Source organism: Alligator sinensis, unplaced genomic scaffold (assembly GCF_000455745.1).
Source record: "Alligator sinensis unplaced genomic scaffold, ASM45574v1 scaffold139_1, whole genome shotgun sequence".
Lineage (NCBI taxonomy): Eukaryota > Metazoa > Chordata > Crocodylia > Alligatoridae > Alligator > Alligator sinensis.
The window spans coordinates 173,018-196,397 of NW_005843273.1; the positions used below are offsets into that span (position 1 = coordinate 173,018).

The following is a 23,380-nucleotide window of genomic DNA, read 5'->3' on the forward strand; positions in this document are numbered from 1 at the left end:
GGGCGCGAGAAGTGGCTGAGCGCCAGCACGGCGGGAGGCTCTTCCTCGTCCTCCGCCTCGCCCCAGCGCCGCCGCCGCGCCGGGCTCAACTCCCAAGCGGCGGCGCCTCCAGCCGCCATGGCCCCGTGCGCACTATAGACCCGCCGCGTAAGCTCTGCCGGCTGCGATTCAAACCCCGCGCCGCCACCAATCCGGGCGCGCGGCTCCGCCCCGCCCCTGTCCACCAATCACCACGCACTGAACGGAACGGGGCGGAGGAGTGGAACAACCTGCCAATCAACCGCTGCTGTGAGCGCTTCTCCCCGCACACAAAGCCCCGCCCCCAACGGAGTGTGGGGCCAATCAGAAGCCGTCGTTTTATTTAAACGTCTCGTGGACGCCAGCATGTGGCGGTTCCTCCTGGTTGGGGGTGTTTGTGCGCGCAGCCCATGCCCGTTGCAGTACACCGCCTAGAGGGCCTCGGATAACCTCTCCCGTCCCACGTGGTGTCAAGTACCCTGAGCAGCGGGCGGTAGGGTATATATTGTGTCTGTACCCTTGTATAATGTACATGAATAATAGTAAAAGGGCTCAAAATGTACAATAATTTTTGAAGCAACTAACTGATGCAGCACAAGCCAAGTCACAGGGAGGCTTAACTGATTTCTGGGTTTTGGGGAGTGGGTTATTAATATATTTCATGTTCTAGGTCAAATCCCTAAATCAATTCCAAATCCTAGGGATTAAGCAGCACTTAATTGTTCCAAAAAACCCAAATAGATTGAGCTGGTGGAACTCAATCATTCTAAATACCCTGTACAGCACTCCAGCTGGCAAGCATCCTCCATCCCAGGCCAGTGACAGCTGGTCAATAGGGGGTACTGGGGTGCTGCCCCACCAGTTTCAGAACGAGATGATTAATGTTATGATCGTGATTATGCTCATGCAGTACGCATACACAAAAAAAGGTGAGTATGTGCAGGAAGCACCTCAGGGCGATCTTACTGCCCGAGTAGTACATGTGCAGTAGAAACACTTCACCAGTTAGAATGGTTGCAATAACCATTTGTTTAAGCAGGCAGCTGGGTGTCTGTACTGACACCCCAGCCTGAGTAAAGAGCTGTTGGGAGGAAGGTGAAAAGACAGAGTACTACATGCAGAGACATGCGCTGGCCTCAGGCAGCCTACAGAGCAGCTCCAGCACGTAAGTGGGGGAAAAGGGGATTGAAGCCCCTGTAAGGAGGGACCTGGGTAGGATGGGGCCACAGGTGGCTTGTCCAGGGGACAAGGAGGGCTGGTTCCTTGCTGCCATGTGCACTATTGAGGGCTGTCCCAGAACTGTCCCTGGGGCAAGTGCAGGCTCGAGCTCCTGTCCTGCTTCTCTGCCCTGGTGCTTCTGGAGCCCAGCTGGTGTGACCCAGCGCAGCTGGGGACAGCAAGGCCACATGGGGATTCCTTGCCGCTGCAAGCTGCCCCACTCCTGCTGCCCTGGCAATGCACCCCCTGCGCCTGCCACTGCCCTTACTGCAGCCCTGTGCACGGGGCATGTCGCCAGGGCAGTGAGGGACAAGAAGCAGCGAGGAGGAGGTTTTCTGTGCTGCTCCTTCACTCCCTGCAGCACTGGGTCACAGAGGGGGAAGCAGGGTGGCAGAGAAGAGCAGTGAGCAGGGGGCCTGCTGTTCCCTGCTGCTTTGCTTCTCCCCCCACAACCTGGCGCTGCAGGGAATGGAGGAGCCACACAGAAAACCTGCTCCTTGCTGTTTCTTGCCCCCTGCTTCCCCGGCAACGTGCCCCCTGTGCGCAGGGCTGCAGTGAGGGCAGTGGCATGGGGCTGCACTCCTCAAAGCAGCAGCAGGTACAGGGGAGTATCTCCAGGGCAGTGGTGGGGGGCAGCTCGCAGCAGTGAGGAATCCCCATGCGGCTCCGCTGTGCCCAGCTGTGCAGAGTCACTCCCGGTGTGAGGCTCCACCTGCCCCACCTGTCTCACAGATCACCAGCCACGCCTTCCCCAGGCTCTCACTCTGGGACTTCAGATAACGCCCAAATCCATTGGCAGGCATCCTGCATGCAGGCCAAGCCTGGAGACCTTGGGATTCAGTTGCCCCCACACTTGATCTTGCCCACACAAGGCCAAGAAGCGAATCTGGTCTACACTTGATCTGAGCCAAAAGGCCAGACTTTTATTTTTAAGGAAAAAATGTTGTGTTCCAAGCCAAATCAGTTCCAAATCCATGAGTTGTTCCAGAATCATATGTGGCCCTAATACCAGCAAACATCCTCCATCACCACCTGGGGCTTCAGATAGTTCCAAATCATTCGGCGAGCATCCTGTGTGCAGCCCCAAGCCTAGAGGCATGGGGTTTGGATGCCCCCAAGTTTCGCTTGCCCTCAGTCGTATGGCCGCAGGAACAAGCTAGGGAGGAGTTGTCAATTTCCATAAAGTGGGTGTGAAGCCAAGATCTTATCACTGGAAATGAAAGTGGGACGTTAACTATACATTACTTCCGTGGGTACTACCCTGTGCCAGAAAAGTGGATACCCCCAGTAACTAGGAAAACCACCTTAGTGGTCACAGAATTTGCCCTGCCAGGTAAGTGGGTTGTTGGGGTTTTTTTTGGAAAAATATATCTATAAGTAATATAGTTATATACATACAGCATCTAGTATAAACATTCCATCACACACCTTAAACCACATTAAGAACCCATGCACCCACTACAATTAATGCACCCACTCCCCTGCACTTCCACTTACCCACCTGCCACCCTTTCCCTAACCCAATCGCAGTCCCTTAGTCCTAGCCCCAATTTGGGGCTTACATTCTCAGTTCATTCCCTGTCCTTGTCATTGTCACTGTTGCTTCTGCTGCTGCTGATTCTGCTGCTATCTTCCTTGCTGTCTCCAGATCTGGTTGCATTGCTGTCCTCTTCATTCTCCCTGTCCACTCCCCCTCCCGGGAAGCCTTTGAACAGCCTGTGCCAAGTATCTCTTTTCCACGTTGAGTTGGCTGCATTTTCTCCATCCTCTCCCACCGATTTCCAGTAGTAGAACTGGAGCTCACCCAGAAACATGTTAACACAGTCTGTTTCTTTGAGTTCCATGCATCCGTACCCCAGGAGGTTCCTGCATTTCCCCCAGGGCACTCTTCATACAGGACACAAATTGGTTGAAGTGGGTTGTCAGAGACCCCTGATGTTTAGTCAGGTGTCTGTACAGCACCACCTCCCTTGTCATCAACCCGACTCCTGTTACCTCTTTGCAAAGGTGGTTTACCCTGTTCCACACCCTCTTGCCATGGGGCAGAGCCATAGGAGGTGTTTGATGGTCTCTGTTGCACCTCGGCAGCTTTCCCTGGGGCAGCTGGGGCTACTCCCTTGCCCCTCAAAGCGTCTGCAAGCCTTCACTGGAGCTATTAGCCAGTTCAAATCTCTGGTCCTTTTGGAGGTCCTTGTGGAAGATCTGATCCCAAACGGCCTGGCAGCCATCTTCAGGGAGCAGCTTCACAGTCGATAGCCTGTCTCTGTCTGCCTTCTGTATCTTCCTGTGGTTGAACAGGGTCACTTGGCTTTCCTTTTGTAGCCTGTACTCACTCTGGAACTCATTCAGGACCCTATAGAACCAGGGGTGTTCCATGGTACATGGTCTCCTGTTGGTTGGTGTGTACACCCCCCACCGTGGATTTTCTTCATTTAAAATGGACTGAAGTAATCAATTAATACATGTGCTAGAATACAGAGTGCTTTTAAAGTGGCAGAAATCACCTTAAAGATGGTTGGATGCCTTTTAAATGTAAAGCAAAATACGTTAGTGTGTGTCAAAACACCTCATTCACCTGGATTGCATGTGTATTTTACAAGAGCTTTCTACATGGTAACTCCTAATTATTACCACCAGGTGTAGCTATCTAGCTCTACAGCAGGGATGGGCAATTATTTTGGCTCAAGGGCCACTTAAGGAGTTCTGGTGAGCTATGAAGGGCCACATGGGTAGCCCCGCCCCTTGACACATGCCACGTCCCCTGGTCACCATCTTGAGACTGAAAGTCATGACTCTAACCCCTGACTTTTGCCACCAGAAGTGCCTCCCCTTGCCTCTGGAAGTACTCCTTTCAGCAAGGGGGTTGCCATCTTAGAACCAGAATAAAACCAAATTATATTCTAAAAATCAAACGTCTACTACAACATACATTAATTTGATTTCAAAAAATATTCTTGTCCTGATTTACATGCATTTGTGTGGTGTACATGGAGGTGATTGCATAATAGCTTAAAATGAAGTCTTACTTTTGTATACTGTGGACAGGGGTATGGGTGGGTGGGTACAGGATTTGTGGGGGGCTCTGTGTGTGTGTGTGTGTGTGTGGTTATGTGTTTGTGTGGGGTGTGGGGGAAGGTGAGGGTTTGGGGGGTTGGATGGGTGTGGGGGGTTGTGGAGGTGGGGGGTGTATGTGGGGTGGGGCAGCATGTGGATATGTGTGGGTATGTGGGGTGTGGACGGGTATGGGGTTTGTGGGGGAATGTGAGTGTGTCAAGGGGAGGTTGGCTGGGGTGTGTGAGGAGGTGTGGGGTGTGCATGCAGGTTGTGGTTGTGTGAGGTGCAGGGCGATTATATCTACTCTCCCTTCTCCGCATGATTCTCCAGTGAGGGTTTCTCTTGGTCTACTGTGTTTCCTCACCTGTAAGTGGTCTCACGGAGGGGGTTGCCCTCCCTCACTGTTGTCATATTGAATGAAATAGTTTGAATGTTTGTAAAGATTGCCCATTAGCCAGTTTCAGGAAGAAGATAGGATCTATCTCCTTATCTAGCTCATTGTTTCGGAGCTACGTGCAAAATGTCCTGACTTCGCCTAAAACCTTAATCTAAATTGTACCTTTAGAAGTTTTTTATAAAGAAAGTAAATGTCCTAAATTCCGAGAAATCAAAGCCTGGGGCCTTTTAACCAGACTGGTAAAAAGAAAAGAGTATTTACAGTGATATGGAAGTCTCCCCAAGAATAATTTAAAAAATGCTCAACAAAGGTAATTTCTGTTGAGTAAGATCCGAGCCCAAATTTGGGAGTTATGATGAATTAAGTAGGAGGAGCCCAATGACGGCAGCTCACTCAATAAAAACCTGTAACTTACTGTCCCAATGTGGAGTTGACTTCACTTGCAGAACAACGAAGGAAGAATCGCAAGTATAAGTTCAGATTAGATTGATCGCCTAATCAAGCCTCTCCGTGAACACGAATCTCTTAGTTCACGCTGAAGCCGCGGAGCACCTGAAAGGGACTGAAGGAAGGGGACGTAGTCCTATCACTGGTGAGCCCAGCTCATTGAATCGTATTGCTGAGGCCAGCTTATTGAACCGTACTACTGAGGCCAACCCATTAAATCGTACTACTGAGGAATGAAACCATATTTTGGTATTTGGCTTCTCGGAATTCTAGGATTATAAGTATATTATGAAAAATAACAGTATTGATTCAAATTTAACTTTTAGTTGTAATTATAGTTGTTTTTGTAACACTAATTCTTATAGCATTGTTTGGGAAGGAAGTGCATTTGGAGCATTGTTTCTGATATATGTAATTATTGTGTTTTTAATGTTTGTGGTGTTTCTTAAAGCTAAGCAGTGTTATATACGTAGCAAAGAGTTTTAAAATAAAATTGTGTTGTATAAATTAAGTGTGTAATCATTGTGAAATCGTGCAATCAGCTAACTACTCCCCCAACCAGTGCATCAAAACGAATCAGTAAATTGTGTGGGATTTTCTCTATTCCATAACCCACTAGAGACAACTGTGAAGGGGAGCACAGGTGTTTAACCCACTTCCCCCAAGTGTGCATGGGACCCTGGGGGGGAGCTTTTGGGGGTCTCTGGTGGGAAGGGGTATTGCTCACTGGTCCCCATTGTGCATGGGAACCTGGTGTAGTCTGATAGGCAGCAGCTTAGGGAGCTGCAGGAGTCTTCAGGGAGTTCCCCCATTTGGGCCATGTAGTGATAGTGGGGTGTGGGTGTATTCTGTTGCCCCCACCTCCTGGGTATAGAGAAACATGGGGGTGAGTGTACCAGTGTTGTGGTGGGTGGGCTACCTGCAGGGGGCCTCAGGTGACTGGCCCCTTTTTGGGAGTAATCATGGGGGTGGGGTGCAGGGTAGGAAAGGGGCTTGCCCAACCATGCATTATGAGGTGCAGAGTACCAGTTGGTCCTCACTGTGTGAACATCCCCCTCCTTGCTCTGGCTCTGGAAAATACATTGGAGAGTAGAGAAGCCCCCTTATATCCCTGGGTCAAGAAGTCTGTAGGGGTTCCTGGACCACAAGGTGGGGGGTTCTTGCCCCCACACCAGGAGCCCACCACCATCTCCCCACAGCACAGCTCTAGGTGTGCTCACTGGAATGGCAGAGTGAGGAGCATGTCGTCTGCACTCCCTGCCTTTGTTACTCACTCACTCCTTCCCTCCTTTTCCTCCACAGAGGTTGTTGTGAAAATGACAAAATGATTGACCAAATGGATTTTTATTCTGTTCCTTTACTTTTTCTTTATAACAAAGGAGATGGTACGCACCATTCACTCACTGCACTAGATTTAATGTGCTTTACCCAAAGCACATTAATAAACGTGTAGGCATGCCCCAGGACACCAACACATAGATGTCAGCCTATAATGAAAATGCAGGTTCAATGAAGGCAGTAAGAGGCAACATGGATTTCCAAAGGAATCTCTATTATTGCTCATTCCAACCATGGCAAATATTCAGTGGGAGCTAGATCTCTCCTTATAGCCTCTCACTGGTAGTTGCCCATGGCTCTGTCCTGCTCCCCACCTGGGCCCTGTGGCCATGCATTCCCAGCCCCAGGCCCCACACATTGCCCCAGCTGGGCAGCATCCCCAGCCCTGCCCAACTCCCTCCCACCCTCAGTGGACGGTCTCAATCCTCCCCCTACCCCAGACTTACCTGGAGGGAGCTGCAAGAGCTGCTCTCCATGCTGCTTGGCTGTCATGTGCCTCTGCGCACACACACATGCACATTGCACCCCCTGCCTGATTGCCCACCTCCTGCTCCCCCCCAGCCCCAAGCAGCCCCTTGCAGACTGCAACTCTGCCAGCCTGCAAAGGGAAACACACTGTTTCCCCATGTTTTTCTCCTTAAAAAGGAAAGAATCCATGGCTTTCTCCTTAAAAGAGAAAAATCCACATTTTTCAACATTTTTCTGTGGCAAACAGAAAACCCAGATCCCTGCTAATAAAACAATGTGGAGCTTGACAGAAAAAAATTAGCTGCCTTATGTATGTACCTATGGTACTCCCTGCAGCATACCACAAACTCTGCAACAGGCTGTCTGAATCAGCTTTATGTCAAGTGCACATGGTTCCAAACCATTACTCAAGTGACCAGAATGATTAGAAATTGGCCTTAAAACATGGGAACAGAGAAATACTCTCTACTTCTTCATGGACTATGAATGTATCAAGCACATGCTCAGAACACACGTTGTCTAATCCAGGGGTGGGCAAAATGTGGCTGGATGCGGCCCTCCAAGCCATTCTATCTGGCCCACGGGGCCCCTAAAAATGTAGAAAATTAATATTCATCTGCCCTTCGCTGCCTGTCATACGGCCCTCAATGGCTTGACAAAATTCAGTAAGCGGCCCACCACCCAAAATAATTGCCTGCCCGTGGTCTAATCAAATTCTTACTTACCTCATGCAGTCTGCAACAATTCCCATAATCTAACTTTGTATCAAACACTCCGTCGTCAGACCATGCCCTGTCCAAATGCCTATGTGCACGCTACTACACTATTGCACTCAGCACTCAAAAAGTGGATACTAGCCACTATGCATGCTCCAGAGCAAAAATAGATCACTTTTGTCAGTAAAGAGGAAAAGTTCACTTTTGCTAGAATCATCTCAATTAAGCTACTACACATGCAGTAGAAAAATCTTACACACTCAAACAGCAACTGTAACAACTTAGGCAGGGGAGTTGTCCAGCAGACTAGAAATTCCTCTGATCACATCAGGGAACTTGCCCACTGCCAGAAATCAGTGCAAATGAATGAGCAGAGACATCCCTGGTTTCTTTCAGCCGGAAATTGGAGCTGAAGCACATTTAGCACTTGCTCACCCACACCTATGACAACATGCTGTAAGAGAAATTTAGCAATAAGCAGTTTTCTTTGTGTGCATGGATCTATCCTAATTGGAGGTAACAGAGAGAGAAGTAGTAAGTCTGAAGGGGCAAATGGACCAAGCCAAGACATTGGGTGAGAGCAATAACCATCCTTGCCAAGACTTCATCTACATGGTGAGCCAGAAAGGCCAGATGGTGAGAAAGGACAAGGGCCTTGAGACAGGCATTGCTGACTTTTGTTAGTGACAGCCCGGGGGTTGGCCCAGCACTCAGGCAAAGGAGTTGAGCTCTAGCTGAGGCTAGTGCACTGCCTTGCAAGAGGGGTTGAGTGGGGGTCTGCAAAGCCCCATGGATTGCCGGTGGAATGCAACCTTACATGAGCCACCGTGGGATCTAGTATAGATGTTTGTTATGGTGCTCTAACCTAAACCACTTAAGTCTAATACCACACCCATTCAGGGATATCTTAGCTATCCACCATTTTTACAGCACTATGTGCCCTGTCTGTCTGTTTGGTTACAGGTGTAGTGTTTTCTGTATGCCTACCATGCAATACATGTAACTTCTGTACCTGGCCTTTATGGCTGAAAAATGTGTCTAACATCTCTCCTAACAATATGGTTGGTCCAAAAGAAGATAAACACCAAAAACCCCTTGCCTTGGGTAAAAAATAAGCTGTGTTCACAATATTAGATAAGCAACTGTCCAAAAGCCTACAGTGGACATACTATGAAATCTTAAGAGCCATTACAACCCCACACCTTGCTAAACCAGTTCTTCTCACATAACCACTACTAGAAATAACCCCCTTCCACCACCCTATTATTTAAAACATGCCAGGCATGGCTGACTAAGTATATGCAACTTTTTCTCTTTAGTTCTGAAGAATGTTCTATTAAATTTGGATAGAAGAGAAAAAAAGGAGAGGGGGAGCTTTAAGTGAGCCTCAAAATACTTAAAAGACTTCCCACCCTTAAAGATCAGATCAAACCAGGTGTTTTTCTAAATAAATTTAATTTACAAAATGTTTAAAAATAAAATGCAAAACCATGAATCATCCACAAGTCTGACAAAAACTGCCAAAATTTTTCTTGTCATCTTTCATGATCTTTGAAACTGAGAGACATGCAGAATACTGCACTTCCATGCTCTTACATCAATTCAATCTAGAGCAGAAATCACCCCTACAAGAAACCTTTTTAAAGCAAGCAACATTTGGACAGAAGAACTTTACAGTTTTTTTTACTAAACAATATTACAGAGGACTGAATATTTCTACATTTACATTTCCCGTTCTTTACAACAAAGAGAATTTCGTTTAAAAAAAGACAACTGTACTTAAGACTGCCATCTAAAAACATCAGCCTATACAGACCACACTAAAACATGATTTCATTTACCAGTAACAAAATAGTTTGTTTTTTTACCTTTACCTTTATTAAAACTTGAGAATAAGCAAAATTATTTGAGGGAATACCAAACAATTTGAAAATACTGTCACCATTAATGCATCTAATCGTTTTATACCAGAATATTCACTGTAAAGTACAGAAAAAATACAGCTGCGGGCTTGACCAAAGTATCTGTTGTGGTTTTTGGCAGTATTTTTCCTTATTTAAGAGATCTCTGGTAACACAAGCAAAATGCTCCTGACCTTGTAATTAAGGTTAAAAATGACAGTATTTGTAAGGATACTCATGTATATTCCTTTTACCCTCAGGCATTGCAAATCTAGAACATGCAATCCTGAAGTTATTATACAGTGATGATCAAGAAACTTGTTTAGGATTGTTTAGCCTTTTAAACTGACTTTGTTTCTTTTGGGAGAAAAAAAATCAACCCCTCTGAACTGCAACAATATTCTCAGGATTCACCATCATTCTACATGAAATTCTAACCAGTAGTTATTTGGCTCCATACCTGCTCCAGTACCTTCTGAAGAGGTTACTGCCTTTGTCCAACGCACTGCATTTTGGATCCATGTCACCTGGACAATTACTCCAATTTTTCACGACAGCATACAAGTTAAATGTATATCCTTTGTTACTCATATGTATTTGCAACACTATTTTAAAAATACAGTTCCAAATTATGACCTAAATTACAAGTAATATTTATTTTTGGATATAAGTGATCCAATATTTAGCAACACCACTATTACAGCTGACACTAGGAATAAGGAGTGCATGGGAATATGATGGAAAGTGCCAGTGCTCAAGAAAGGATTTCTAAAATAAATAAAGCTGAATATAACATCCATTTAAAGATATCATCATCTTGAAATACTAGCAACATTCCAATAAAAGGCATCATCTTAATAAGAGGGTTGGTTTGTTTTAATATAGTCAGTATTTAAGGAAGAATGAATGAAGTAAATTCTACAGAACCATATAGGAGCCTGAGATTTTAAGAAAATATTACCAAAGTCTTTCAGGAATTGATAATGTATCCTATGTTGAATCATAAAGTTGGGGGTTTTTGTGTGTGAAATATCAAATTTCTGAACATTTGGCATTGCTTAGAAGAGAATGCTTTGAGAAATGTTTTAATAGACCTTCTTCCATCTTCAACAGTAAATTGTCAGCTGAGTCAATCTTACCAAATTTGAAATCTCTCTTCAGGTTCATAGACCATGCTCTATTTAGGTACATGTACAAGTGTCTACGGATAGAATTTATATAGCTAAGGAGTTTTGATCTCTGAAGTTGTAATGGTTCAGATGGATCTCTCTTTCATAATCCAAGCCCTATTATCATCACAAGAAGTCATCAGGAGGTGAGGAACTATTTATACTTACGGAGATTTTCTTGGTTTACAGGTGAATTCACTGTATCCAAAACCATATGAATCAAAGCTCATGATTAAAGAAAAAGAACAAAAGGGAAGAAAAAACAACTAAAAAAAAACATGTTAACATCTAACACTAAGTTTTCTTAGATGGACATTTTTCTTCTTTCACTGGGAATGATCCAGCCTGACCAGCAGGTAAAGATGCAAACTAGTTTCATTAAATGTGATTAAAACACACTGAAGAACTATTTGGCCACATATTTTAAGAGTGCCTAATGATTTTGTATATCAAACCTCAGAGTGTGGTTGCTCATCACTTTCTGAATAAAACAGGACACTTTAGGATACCCAAGAACTAGGCACTTAAAAATATTGGCCATGACATTTTCTAGAACAATCTAGAGCCTCACTCAGTAAGCAGAATGTATAAAAAAGGCACAATTATGACAGATATAAAAAGGATATTATCAAGTAATGTATGCCCCAAATTCAACCTATTTTGACATTTAAACAACTTAAGTGTCTTCCACACTAATTGGATTTGTTTTAAAAGAAGGAATACTTAGCTGCTAAGTTCTTTAAGCCACTCTGTAATATTTTCACTGTTAATGAGGAACAAAAGGTCTGAAAAAATAAGTTAGAAAGTCTTAGTCTCAGAACTGTGCTAACATCACTCATGGCAGTTTGTCCTTGATCATACAAGTAAAAATTTTGGAAGTCATATTGGTTCATATCCCACAAACAATGTTACAGGTGCACAAAGGTGAAAATGAATGCCTCTCAATATGAAAAATTCAAACTGTGTGTTACATTCAAGTCACTGAGTAGTGGTCATTTTATTCTCAGTGTAGGGAGTAGAGGTGTACACAAGGGACAATATTAGATGGTGTTCTTTCAGAAGACAGCATTCAATACCCTGATTATTGCTGTAGGTTAATTATTACTCAGCTTCTCACCAAATATATTTACAGCACATCACTCTGAACAATCCCAGAGTTTCTTTCTATCTCTCTCCAATTCTTGCTTCACAGATATAAACACAGAACAGTTACACACATTTAGTCCTTTTTTATGAGCTCAGTTTTAAAGATCAATAAGTCCAGGACTTCTATTGTGCTTCTTTGGACAAGTCCTTATTTAAATTGTTGATACATTTTAAGTCGTATGTACTCTACCACTATTCAACAGCTAACAGAAATCTTTGGTATATTTAGATAAGAATCAAATTGGGTAACTAGCTTCAAATAGCTAGTTTTGCCCTTAGTATTCAATAGTTTAGCAATCTGCAAGGATATAAGAATTAAGGGAATTCAAGATCTCATTAGTGGTAAGCAGTTTACCAATTAGTGCAGCTGCGAGTCTGTATTAGGGTGCTGAAAAAAACATTTTTCATGGACCATTATGTGCTCAGACCACTTAAGAGAAATTTAACAGCAACTCATCATAAGTGACCTTCCAGTCCCACGTTTTAAAAATTGGAATATAAATTATAAAAATGTTAAGAGAAAATAACCATTTTTGGAAGCAGAAAGGGTTTAACATAAAATACAATCCCTAGTGAAGTATACTTAAGCAAGTATATATATTTTTTTTACCTATTTCCTTTGGCATATGCTTGGCCAAATCTAGAAAGGATTGTTTTGGAAATAAGTCTCAGGCCCCTGGCAGACATAATATGTATTGTGCAACTGCATCAATCCCATGATAAATTGTATCAAGCCACACATTCAGCCCATTAGTGTATTATGAGATGGCAAACCATCCACAAAAATGTTCCCCATTTAATGTGGGACATCTTTGTGGCTGGTTTGTGCAATGTTTTAATTTCAATGGGTGGCATGTTAGGCCTTGCTATGCAACCCCATATACAAAGCTGCACAACAGGGTATTTAAGGATGTCAGAGCACAGAGAGTCAATAGACTCCCAATTTACCAGCACGTTTCCAGCCTCAGTGTGCATCCCTGCTTGCAGTCTACACAGCAGGGCTTTTAACAGGTGCTGACATGGAGGGGGGGGGAAGCCAGAGGACTCCCCTGCACTAGCACGTTTCAAGCCCTTGTGTGCAAGTCTATATGCTGTCCAGCAGAGGTTTTCAAATACTGAGGTATGAGGAGCCAATCAGCTCCCTCTGTACCAGCACCTGTAAACCCATGGCACATGGGCTACACTACAGGACTTTAAATGTGCCAGTGCACATGAAACCTGTTCCCTCATGCCACACTTCCTGCACCCTTTGAAAAGCTAGACATGCAAATTGGATCCCCAATGCAAAGCACCCCACATGCCAAAAGTCATGAAATTGGGATCTTACAAATTTTACCAATCTTACAAATTTTATCCCAAATTCAAAAAGAATCATACATCCTGCCATTCATATCTGGCAATTTGGGGGTTAGAATTTGTCACATCCCAGTTACACAACTAAACAGACGCCAGAGGCCTAAGAAAAAATCAGTGCAAGGGGCTTCATATTTAAATTAATCTAGTTTTTTAAAATCTTGATATGATTTTACAATAGAAAAAAGGAACTAGTGAAGAAAGTGAAAATTATTGAATCCACTGAATGTTTTAAACTAATTCTTCCTAATTCTTTTAATTAACACCTATGGAATATATATAAATATAGAAAATACAAAACCAAAACTACTTTCTTATGAGTTAATTGAAGATTTATAATTAGTAATTTCATTAATTATATTAAAATATACTCTAAAAATCCTTTTAAATACTTTACATTGTAGCAATGTGGAAATAAGCATGTCAATTAGACCTTCAGCTCTTTGATTCTGGCCTCAATAATCTTGTGCACCATGTCCCTCAATCTTATAAATCCCATATCCTGAAATTTAATAATACCATTTTAACAGAATGAGTCAAGATTAAAGCAGCAAGAAAGAAACTGTGCTTAATATTCTGAATGATTGACCTGTTTAAAGAATAAACAAAAACAACATGCTTAAAGTCCCATATTTCTAAATTCAGTATTCAGATACAAATAATTACAGCAACTAAATGAAGCCAAGGTTTCTTTCAGTTGAAGTTAAATTTTAGTTTATGCTGTGGGGTTATTAAAACGTTTTGGCTTCATGCTGTTCTCCAATTAGGAAAATTATCCTTAACCGCTAAGCTTTCCAACATATACAAAAAGGTTTATCTGGAAAGAAAGATGCTGATAGGTGATTGGTTATTATTATTGAACAGATCTGCAGTTAAACTTTTTTGTACTTAATATCTTTAAAAGATATTTGATAGCCCATTTAAAAAAAAAAGATTATCTCCATGATTTAAAAAAAAAAATTAAACCACAAGAAATGCATTTTCAAATGCAAAGCATGTCTAAATGTCTAATATTATGCAAAAAAAATCTGTTTTTCTTTGCATTTAACAAAACTATTTAGAAGACTCAGGAGACCAAATAAAATACAAAATTTCCAGTTGCTAACTGCTTAGTAAGTAGGTGGAATGTTATGGTCTGATCATGAATGTTCATTTGAAATATTCTGTACAGTTGGAGCTGTATCAAGCCCCAATAAAGTTCCAAGGTATGATTGATCTCTAGGATCCAACATCTGCTCAGGTCTGACAGGATGAACTATGTTTGCAGGCTGGGGAGTAAGAGTGTATTTCTCAAGAAATGCCAAATCTGTTGCTCGTTGATAATCTGACTGCTGAGTCTGTGGAGGAAGAATTCCATGTGACTGGGATGCGAGAGTAGCAGTATGCTGTGCTAAGTCAGCTTGAGGTTCAGACATTGGAACTGGAACCAGCGTGACTGGCACACATACTTCTGCAGATACATTCTGTAGCATAGTTTTGGCTTCTGTTTGGTATACTTTGGGCTGTTCAATGTACTGTTTAGCCTCAGTTTCATAAACCTTTTCATCAGATGGGTACTGTACTGGCAAAGAAACAAGCTTTTCTTCAGAAGTAGTAGTCAGTGTTTCTTCTGCAGCCTTTGTTCCATGTACATGATCAATATGGTATTTCAATTTGTCTTTTCGTTTAAATGTTGCATTGCAGTGTTGGCAATTAAAAGGTCGAGCATCTGAATGAATAACCATGTGCTTTGTTAATGTCTTCTTAATTCTAAAGGATTGATTGCAAATCTGACATTTGTATGGTTTCTCACCTGTAAAGGAGGAGAGAGAAAGAGACTCAGCATTAGCACTTCAGAAGCTATATACCATGTACCAAAATATAGACATCATTTTTTCTCATTAATTGATATAAACACATAGATCAAGTAGCTCCACTCAGTGCAAAGTTAATGTTTAATGTTCACTTGGGAAATACAATTCACTTAATAAAAACAGAAACATTATTTAGAAGTGTAGCATTTTTCTCAAATCTGCTTCTTAGGATTTCTGTAAAGGCAAAAATTAAGGGAACCAAATAAAAAGAAATGCCATGTTTTCTTGCATACAAGATGCCCCAGGATATAAATACACCTTTTTAAAAGGCAGAATAAAGGTAGGGGGGGAATCCAGAGTTATGGCTGTAAAGAGTCATGACAGACCCTAATCTCTGGCTGATGCACCTTCCCTTTCCTGTTCAACTCAAACCCTAGCTGTTGCTAAAGACTAGTGTTTATGGGTGAATTTATGATCCTGAAAAGAGTCAGAGACCTGGAGTAACTACCAGACAGCAAAATGGTCCTGAAGGTTAGCATAATTAGTAGAACATCAAGGGTATTAAAAAGGAGATACAATTGTTAACACTTCCAGAGTGAAGAAAAATGAACCATTCAGTCAATTGATTCCCTCAGCTGCCTGAATAGTAACAGAACTGCTGCTACACTGTGGACAGGAATCCAGGTAGGGTGCTTCTATCCCAGGTAGAAAAATCAGCTTCCCCCACTTAATATACACACTATAGTATAAGAAGGGGAGCATTTACTTTTGGGGAAATGGTTTGTGTGATATGCAAAGGAAAATATGGCAATATGGCAATTCCAGCTATTATGTTAGTATTACGTTAATTCAATTCCTAATTTTAGTGCTAGCTAATGGACAATTACTTTCTTATGAACAAGGCAGAAAAGGTAGGGCGAAGTGTATAAAGACACTAGCCTTTCCCTTGGGTTCCAAATCTGGCTGGGGTAGCAACTAAAATTAAGTAGGAGCAGCGTTTCTGAACCCTTGGGTCGCTACCCAAAAGTGGGTCAAGAATATATGAAAGGGTTGTGGACAGTCACAGAAAAACATTATAGACCATAGATTTTCTCCTTTAAAGGAGAAAAAAATGGGAAACTGCAGGTTTCCTCTTGCAGGATGGCAGAGTTCTAGCCTGCAAGGGGCTGTTTGGGGCTAAGGGGAAGAGTAGGAGGAGGGCAATCAGGCAAGAGGTGCCATATGCATGTGTGCGTGTGCATGTGTGCATGTACACGTGCATGTGGCAACCAGACAGCATAGAGAGCAGCTCCTGCAGCTCCCAACAGTCATGTGTATGGGGTGGGAGGAGCAGAGGAGGCATGGATGACATGTCAGGAGGGCATGTGCCCCCACAGTAGGCATGGGACTGCAGTCTAATCTGATCAACACAGGAATAAGCTGCCTCTGCAGCCCAGCAGGCAGGACTCAGCACAGGAGGGCTGAGTGGGGCAGAGACACTACATGAGTAGTGAAATGGGGTGCTGGTGGGAGAGGGCAGAGGCCTTGCAGCCCCCTTCCCTCCTCCCACCACGGCTCTACCCCAGAGGGAAGGTGGGGTGGCAGGCAGCATGGGCAGCCTGAGGGAAGCAACAGTGGCCAGGCTATGGAAACAAGGTAGAGCCACAGCCCGTTGCACAAGCAGCTGGTGCGGGGGAGGCAAGGGCAGCATGGCCCTGCCATATCCATTATTCCTCACGCTGCTGATGGCATGGCTTACATGAGGGTCCTGGTGGCCGCAGCAGTGAATATCGACAACCCGCTCTGGGTCCTGTCAGTTGGGCCGCAAAGGTGGCTCCTGCCTGTGCTGGTCTGGCTAGGCTGCAGCCCCATGCCTGCTGTGGGCGCACCCCTCCCTCCACCCCCACACTCCCATCCCTGCCCAACACACTGAGGGGCTGGGACCTGGGGGCAGGGGGTCAGGAGTGAAGGGCACCAGCAGGGCCAGTGGGCTGCAAGTTGGGAGTGAGGGGCACCGCCATTCTGCATTGTGCATGTTACACAATGATGAATGTCACTTGGAGCAATGGAGGGCCATATGTTGATATTGTTATTGTTTTCCTGTTGATGTTGATTTCTATCTTTAAAATTAAGACTGTTGAGCCGCTTTAACTTGTAGTGTATAACAAGTATTTTGGGACCAAAATACTGTTGTGTTTTTTACTTAAAACTATTTACTGGGTCAGGACTTGCCATAAATGCTTACAAATGGGTCCTGGTACAGAAAAGGTTGAGAATCACTGGTCTAGAGTACCAAAATGACTGGAAAGCATAAGAATATATAATGTGCATTAGCAATCAATCGGGTGATGCAAGATGCAGTGAACTTTTGCAGTCTTAACTACAACCTTTAGGGCAGTTAAGAATGGTATGATCAATACCCTCAGAGGGCAGCATTCAGAAAGGGGCAATCTACAGGACGAGGTACTTCAACTCATATCCTTTTACTGCTGCTCATAATAGTCTTAAAACCCGAAGAGTTGAAATAGTTTTGTTGATCTTGAGCCAACTAACAGCTATTTGGCTACATTTCTGGTTGTTAGGAATAGATGCATTTTCTTTTCAAATGCACTCTTTTAAGAAAAGATAAATAACAATGGTGAAAAAATTACCCGAATGTGTCCTAAAATGCATTTCCAGACTTGATTTTCCTTTAAAAATTTTCTTACAAACTTCACACTGATGAAACGTTGCTTTATACCTTGAAAAAAGAAAACATGTTTTGATTAGAAGCTCAAGGTTTTTCCTAATAACATCTCAAATATGTATCAAGTCCTTCATGGAACCTCTAACTGCATAATGGTTATTTAATAAAAGTTTCCATATATTTTCCTGTACATTTACACTGCAATATAAACTTTGTAACTGGAAAGGGTGTTCAAGTTCTTTGGGAATCCACTTTGAAGAATGCCCCTTAGGGCGCATCGCCACGTGCAAGGCATGTGTTTCCAGGGGCACAAAAAGCAGCAGCACACATTTGTGCCACTGCTTTGTGCCTTGGGCATGCCCCTGCATGGACACTTTGGCATGTGCCAAATTGTCCTGGGTGGGGTAGGGAAGGCTTTGACTCTAGATGGCCATACTCCATTTCTGGCCAGTGCACACTACTGCCATGTGCACCATGCCACTTTTTGCAGGGTTTTCTGTTTTGTTTTTTTAATTGATACCAGGGTATCCTGGTATCAAATGCTGGCACCACGCTGCAATTTGCAATGTGGTGCACAGTTGTACATTCACCATATGCAATTTGAGATGCCATAAACAGGTTTGATGTGCCATAAACCGCACATGCACACTCATCTGAATGCACCCTTAAAGCCTCTTCTTATTTTAATCTTATGTTCTGCAAGAGGTGTAAGCACTGAGTGTTCAAATAGCATTTCAAGACTTTCCTATAGAATCCCAAATGAACCATCTTTTATGTTCACCCTCTGTTCAACATCAAAAATAAATCTTCTCTCTAGTAGCAAGTTGTCATATTTAACAAATTAAAAATAGTGGGATACCTAGAATATAAGCCCAAGTAAACAAATGGATAACAAAATTTGTTTTAGCAGGCAGACAGACTGTAACTGAAAATGAAAGCTTTATATTTTAGATCAAGCTAGACAACCTTGTAATTATTTTATATAGTTCTGCTCATATGGATGATTGTAGCAGGGCACTGTGGTGTGCCTGCCATTTTAAGGAGAAAAGCTGCCTGAGAGGCAGCTTCCAGGTGGAGTAGGGGCTGACAGCCTAGCTTTGAGAGCCTGGGAAGAAGAGTTTTTCTGCAGCAAGGCAGGAGGACTCCTGAAGGACCTAAGAAGGTAGGGGAAGCAGAAAGCTTCTGTAAGCCTGGGAACTGCAGAAAAACTCTGCAACCCTGGGAACCAGAGATTATTACCTAGGGCAGAGAAGAAAGGGTTTTTTTGTAGGCAAGGGGCCTTTATTTTATGTTGATTCTGTTGTTCAAGTTACAAGCCTTGAGCCCTTCTGGAGATGGGCTCAAGACCCATAGAGATGTTCCCAGCCCAGGGAAAGGGCTGGATGGGGTAGAGGGCAAAGGGAATAGAGCCTGCCAGCCCAGAGGAAGCTGAGCAGGGCACAAAGGGCTCCCCAGCCCAGAGGAGGGTTGGAATAAGGCAACCAAGCTGACCAGTCGAGAAGGGGCTAAGCATGGTACAAAGGGTTCCCCAGCCCAGAGAGGAACTGTGTGAGGGGCTAGGAGTTGGAGGACCCAGAGACAGAGGAGAAGGGACCCAGGGGGTCTGAGAGTCCAAAGAGGGGCTAAGGAAAGTAACCTGCTGAAGTAGTAACACCTGTGAGGCTTGGGTTGTGGTATAGGGGAGGAATGTAGCCACACAATTTGCCCTTCAGGCTATAGGTGCCCTGCAGGGAGGGACACTGCCAGGCTGAGAGGGCCTATTTAACACAAAGGCTGCTTGAGACTAGCAGGGTCCAGGAGGGACCCATCGATGAGTTGACTGCACTCAGGCGCTCTCTAAGGCCCGTGGGCAGCCTCCCTTACTTAACTTTAATAACATCAAGACATGGCAAGCAAGCAGTTAAGGTAGGGCCACATTAGAGACAGAGCCAGACAGGAGCCACGCAGCCAGCAGGGGGCATCATGGCCACCCCTGTGGCTCGAATCTGCTACAATGATTTATAGTAAGTTATTCAAAAACAGAATAAACATTTGAAGCTAACCTTTAAACCTGTAAAATACCAATCATCATTGCTGATACTTCTCTAAACCTCTGGTACATTGCTTCCTGATACAATAACTCAAAAGCTTTTTTGCTGTTCTCTACATTGCTAGGCTAGGGACAGAAATTACACATAAACTGGTATAAGTGGTCAGAAACCAGTTCAAATCTGTAACACAACTGAAGTTCACTGAACATAAATCGCTTTCAAAATGGACAGTTTAAGACAAACCTGGACAGATGTAGCATCAGACTTAGATGATTTAGGTTAAATTGCTTTACTGAACAACTGTCCCAGATCCCCTCCAGATTCAAGTTAACTCACAGTCCCCCAGCAACCCAGGATGCTTTGCACCCCACTCCTCAACCCCTGCCTCCTCTCTCCACCCCACAAGGTAGGTAGGCTAGCCTTAGCCCAAGCTGTCTGCTCCAGCCAAGCAGGGAGGTGGGCTCTAGCGCTGCCTGGCTTCTGGCCTGAGCCACTCCAGGCACGTGGCTGCATTTCCAGAATCAAAAATTAATTTTTGTTTACTTGCTTATTGATTCAATGTATGCAGTTTAGAGTCACCTGCAAAAATTAACCTGATTCAGCCTTGGGCTTTTAGACTGTCTGTACTTAGCCCTACTGGTTGTCCAAGTACAGTAGTGCTTCAAGTACAGTAAACTCTGGTTAATTTATCTACTGGATAATTTGCCACTGTGGTTTACATCTCTGTTGTTGCTATTCCTCACCCCCAGCACCTCTACCCTGCAACACCCCCTGATAAGCTGGTCTCCATCTGATACTGTAAAGAGCACTTCTGGGAGAGCTTATGCATTTCTGAACTGACTTCTAACACATCAGAAATATTGACTAATCTGTAAATGGTCATTATATAGAAGACACACAAGCAACGTTCAACATTGATTTAGTCACTAATGAACATATTAAATCTACTGACACCCCATCTGAGTCTTGATGTTACTCAGCCTAACTGAGAACAGAAGAAACCGGTCTTGTTTAGACTGCCACAACACTGAAAGGGGTTAAGAAAACAACAACATAAAAGGTACTGGCATATGAATCAGGGTCAACAGATGGCCTTGACAGATGAAAAATGCAGATAAAAGTAGTTCCCACATAAGTTTCTCACACAGGAAAAAGTCTGTCCAATCTTCATTTACAATAGTGAAATGTTTTAAAAAACAAACAAAAAAAAACCCTTACTTTTGCCATACTTTCTCTCCTAGATGAACACTTTTATAATGTACAGTGAGGTGGTCTCTACGGCCAAAGCATTTTCCACACTCCTCACACTGATGCGCTTTTTCACCTATAAAAGAAGAAAATAATGTTTTGATGAAATTGTAAAAAGAAATCAGAAGCTTCACAAAAATAACTCCTTATTCATAACTGTATTTGGTTCAGAGGCCCCAGCTAACCTAAAGTTTTTTCATTCAGAGCATACACCAAAAAGATTATCTATTGTCCAAAATGAAGATTTCAAGACCTTGGGATGGTTCAAGAAGAGTTTAAATTTTTATCTATCTCCTTATTTTTGGCTATTTTTTCACTGTCCTCTTCTCCCTACTATGCAGCATCTAATTTTAATGACTGGGAAATTCTTCTCCAAACAGCCATTCAAGGAGAACAGGAATGAAGTACAGAAGAATAACTGAAAATCTACCTTTTTTGAGACGAAGTACTACCTATGCAACAATCCAAGCCCCGAACACCTCAAAATACACATATGTATTTAAGTAAACTCAAATTTAATGTCTCTTACATTATCAGTTCAGTAGTTAATTTTCAGAACTTTGTATTACCTCTATACAATAATCTCTTCCCACCCTGGTGTTTCAGTATTTACCTTTTATCTTTTAAACTGTTGCTTAAAAGTCTCGATTCTTAGTCATCTTGAGATCCTCCACAAAGTGGCAGAATGTTTCTTCTCATGTAAGTAGAGGGAGTTTGGACAGTCAAAGAATGTAACTTCTAGAGGGGAAAAAAAGCAAATATGGAGTAGACAAGGGGATTTTTTTGTTTCTGAGTTTTCAAAGATTTCTTTGTTTTATAGCAAATGTTAGGATTTCAAACACTAAATAGGAAGCTGTCTTATTAAAGCAGAAAGTTTGGACTCTGATCACTTTCATATCTTCAGTTCGGAAAGTAATTTCCACACTTTAGGGAGTCTTACATTCCTTTGGATCCTGTAACTGATGAAGAAAGAAATCTCCAATATGCCGTTTAGATAACTATTTTTCCATTTTTTTTCCATTCAGCTCAACGTGCAAAATATACAGGTGGCTTTTTAATTTTTTTCCTCCTGTTTTTTCACCTACCTTGCTACGTTCAGTTCTCTTACTATACATTTTATGTTCTGACTCTCAATCCATAATAGGGAACTTCAGAAACCAAGAGAATACAAGTATAATTCTTCCATCTTTGTACTGTATATTAAAAGTGATCAGGGTACAAATTTTGCCAGATACTGTGACAGCTTCTGTGTTATGGAATTAATTTTTTCACACAACTGCTATTAAAAAAAAGAAATCTGAACTCAAAAAAATCCTCCTTTATCAAATTTGCTTCTTTTTTTCTTTTCTTTAAGTATTCATAGTTACACCTTTTGACTTCCCCTCAACTCTATTAACATGGAGGAAACATCTGGCTCTCCAAACTTGCAAATGTCTGAAGAGATATTTAATTTATAACAGTTTTATTTAAATAGTACTAAAAGCAATAAAGGTAACATTTGTAACAAGCATAAACCCCTCTCCTATTAAAAAATAAGTATCCAAAATTGGCTATCCATACCATCTTAAGTCACTTGATAATTTGAAGCCTACTTTCAAAGACAATGCCTACCTGAGTGTATTTTTTTGTGTTTTGTCAGGTGGTCATGCCGAATAAATGTTTTCCCACATTCTTCACATTCATACCTCTTGTCATCATGGTGGACTCTTAGATGAAGTCTGTATTAAACAGTGAAACAGAGATACATTTGTCAATGTATTAATATGATTATGGTCATAAAAGTGATTGTGAAGTACTGTAGCATCTTAACAAAAACAGCATTGCAGATCACCTGCGTTCTTTTCTCGCTTACAGAACTAAATTATTAATTTCCATCTTATGAGTCTTTAACTGTTAAACAAGAAAAAAATAACGCAGATCAACTTTCATATCCCAAATTAAATTTGCAGTGCTTGTGGATAAGTATAATTTTTACTTAGATTCAAAACTTTGCTGAATTTTGTGTGTCATCAAGACAAATACAGATTCATGCAGTTATTTTAGTTATTTTTTTAGAATATAAATTTCACTTGAAAATACAGACACAGAAGCTAGGTTCTTCTAGTTCCCAGGGCTTTTCCATGAACAGTACTTAGTCTAGAAGACTTCAAAGACATCAGTTCAATATAAGTTGTACTGTATTTGAGGGAAGACGAATACTAATTTTTGTTTCTTGGGAGTTGATTAGAATGAAGACAATTATTTTTATTACATGAAAGGGTGTCATGTTATCTGAGTCCCAAATTTAGTTTATTAAAGAGATGATTTCATGCAACACCACCAAAATGGTTTGACATTTATTTAATCTAAGCTGTGTTTAAAGTAATTATTCCTTTTGAGTTGGAAAAAACCAAAACAATGGTATCAGTATTACCAATAT

The 23,380-nt window shown here is 42.5% G+C and overlaps 2 protein-coding genes across 9 annotated transcripts in view; both read right to left on the reverse strand.

Moving 5' to 3' along the window:
- Window positions 1-119, reverse strand: part of ASPM (abnormal spindle microtubule assembly) — a 62,795-nt gene extending 62,676 nt beyond the window's left edge. The window contains exon 1 of the mRNA XM_006038182.3: window positions 30-119. Coding sequence (XP_006038244.1) covers window positions 30-119 — 90 coding nt within the window. The remainder of the gene's footprint in view (window positions 1-29) is intronic.
- Window positions 120-9,159: 9,040 nt separating this feature from the next.
- ZBTB41 (zinc finger and BTB domain containing 41) overlaps window positions 9,160-23,380 on the reverse strand; it is a 30,521-nt gene continuing 16,300 nt past the window's right edge. For all 8 annotated transcript variants that reach the window (XM_025194673.1, XM_006038180.3, XM_025194670.1 and 5 more), the window contains 4 exons: window positions 22,573-22,679; window positions 20,932-21,037; window positions 17,649-17,737; window positions 9,160-15,017 (listed from right to left, as the gene is read on the reverse strand). In XM_025194673.1, coding sequence (XP_025050458.1) covers window positions 14,365-15,017; window positions 17,649-17,737; window positions 20,932-21,037; window positions 22,573-22,679 — 955 coding nt within the window. In that variant the 3' untranslated portion in view covers window positions 9,160-14,364. The remainder of the gene's footprint in view (window positions 15,018-17,648; window positions 17,738-20,931; window positions 21,038-22,572; window positions 22,680-23,380) is intronic.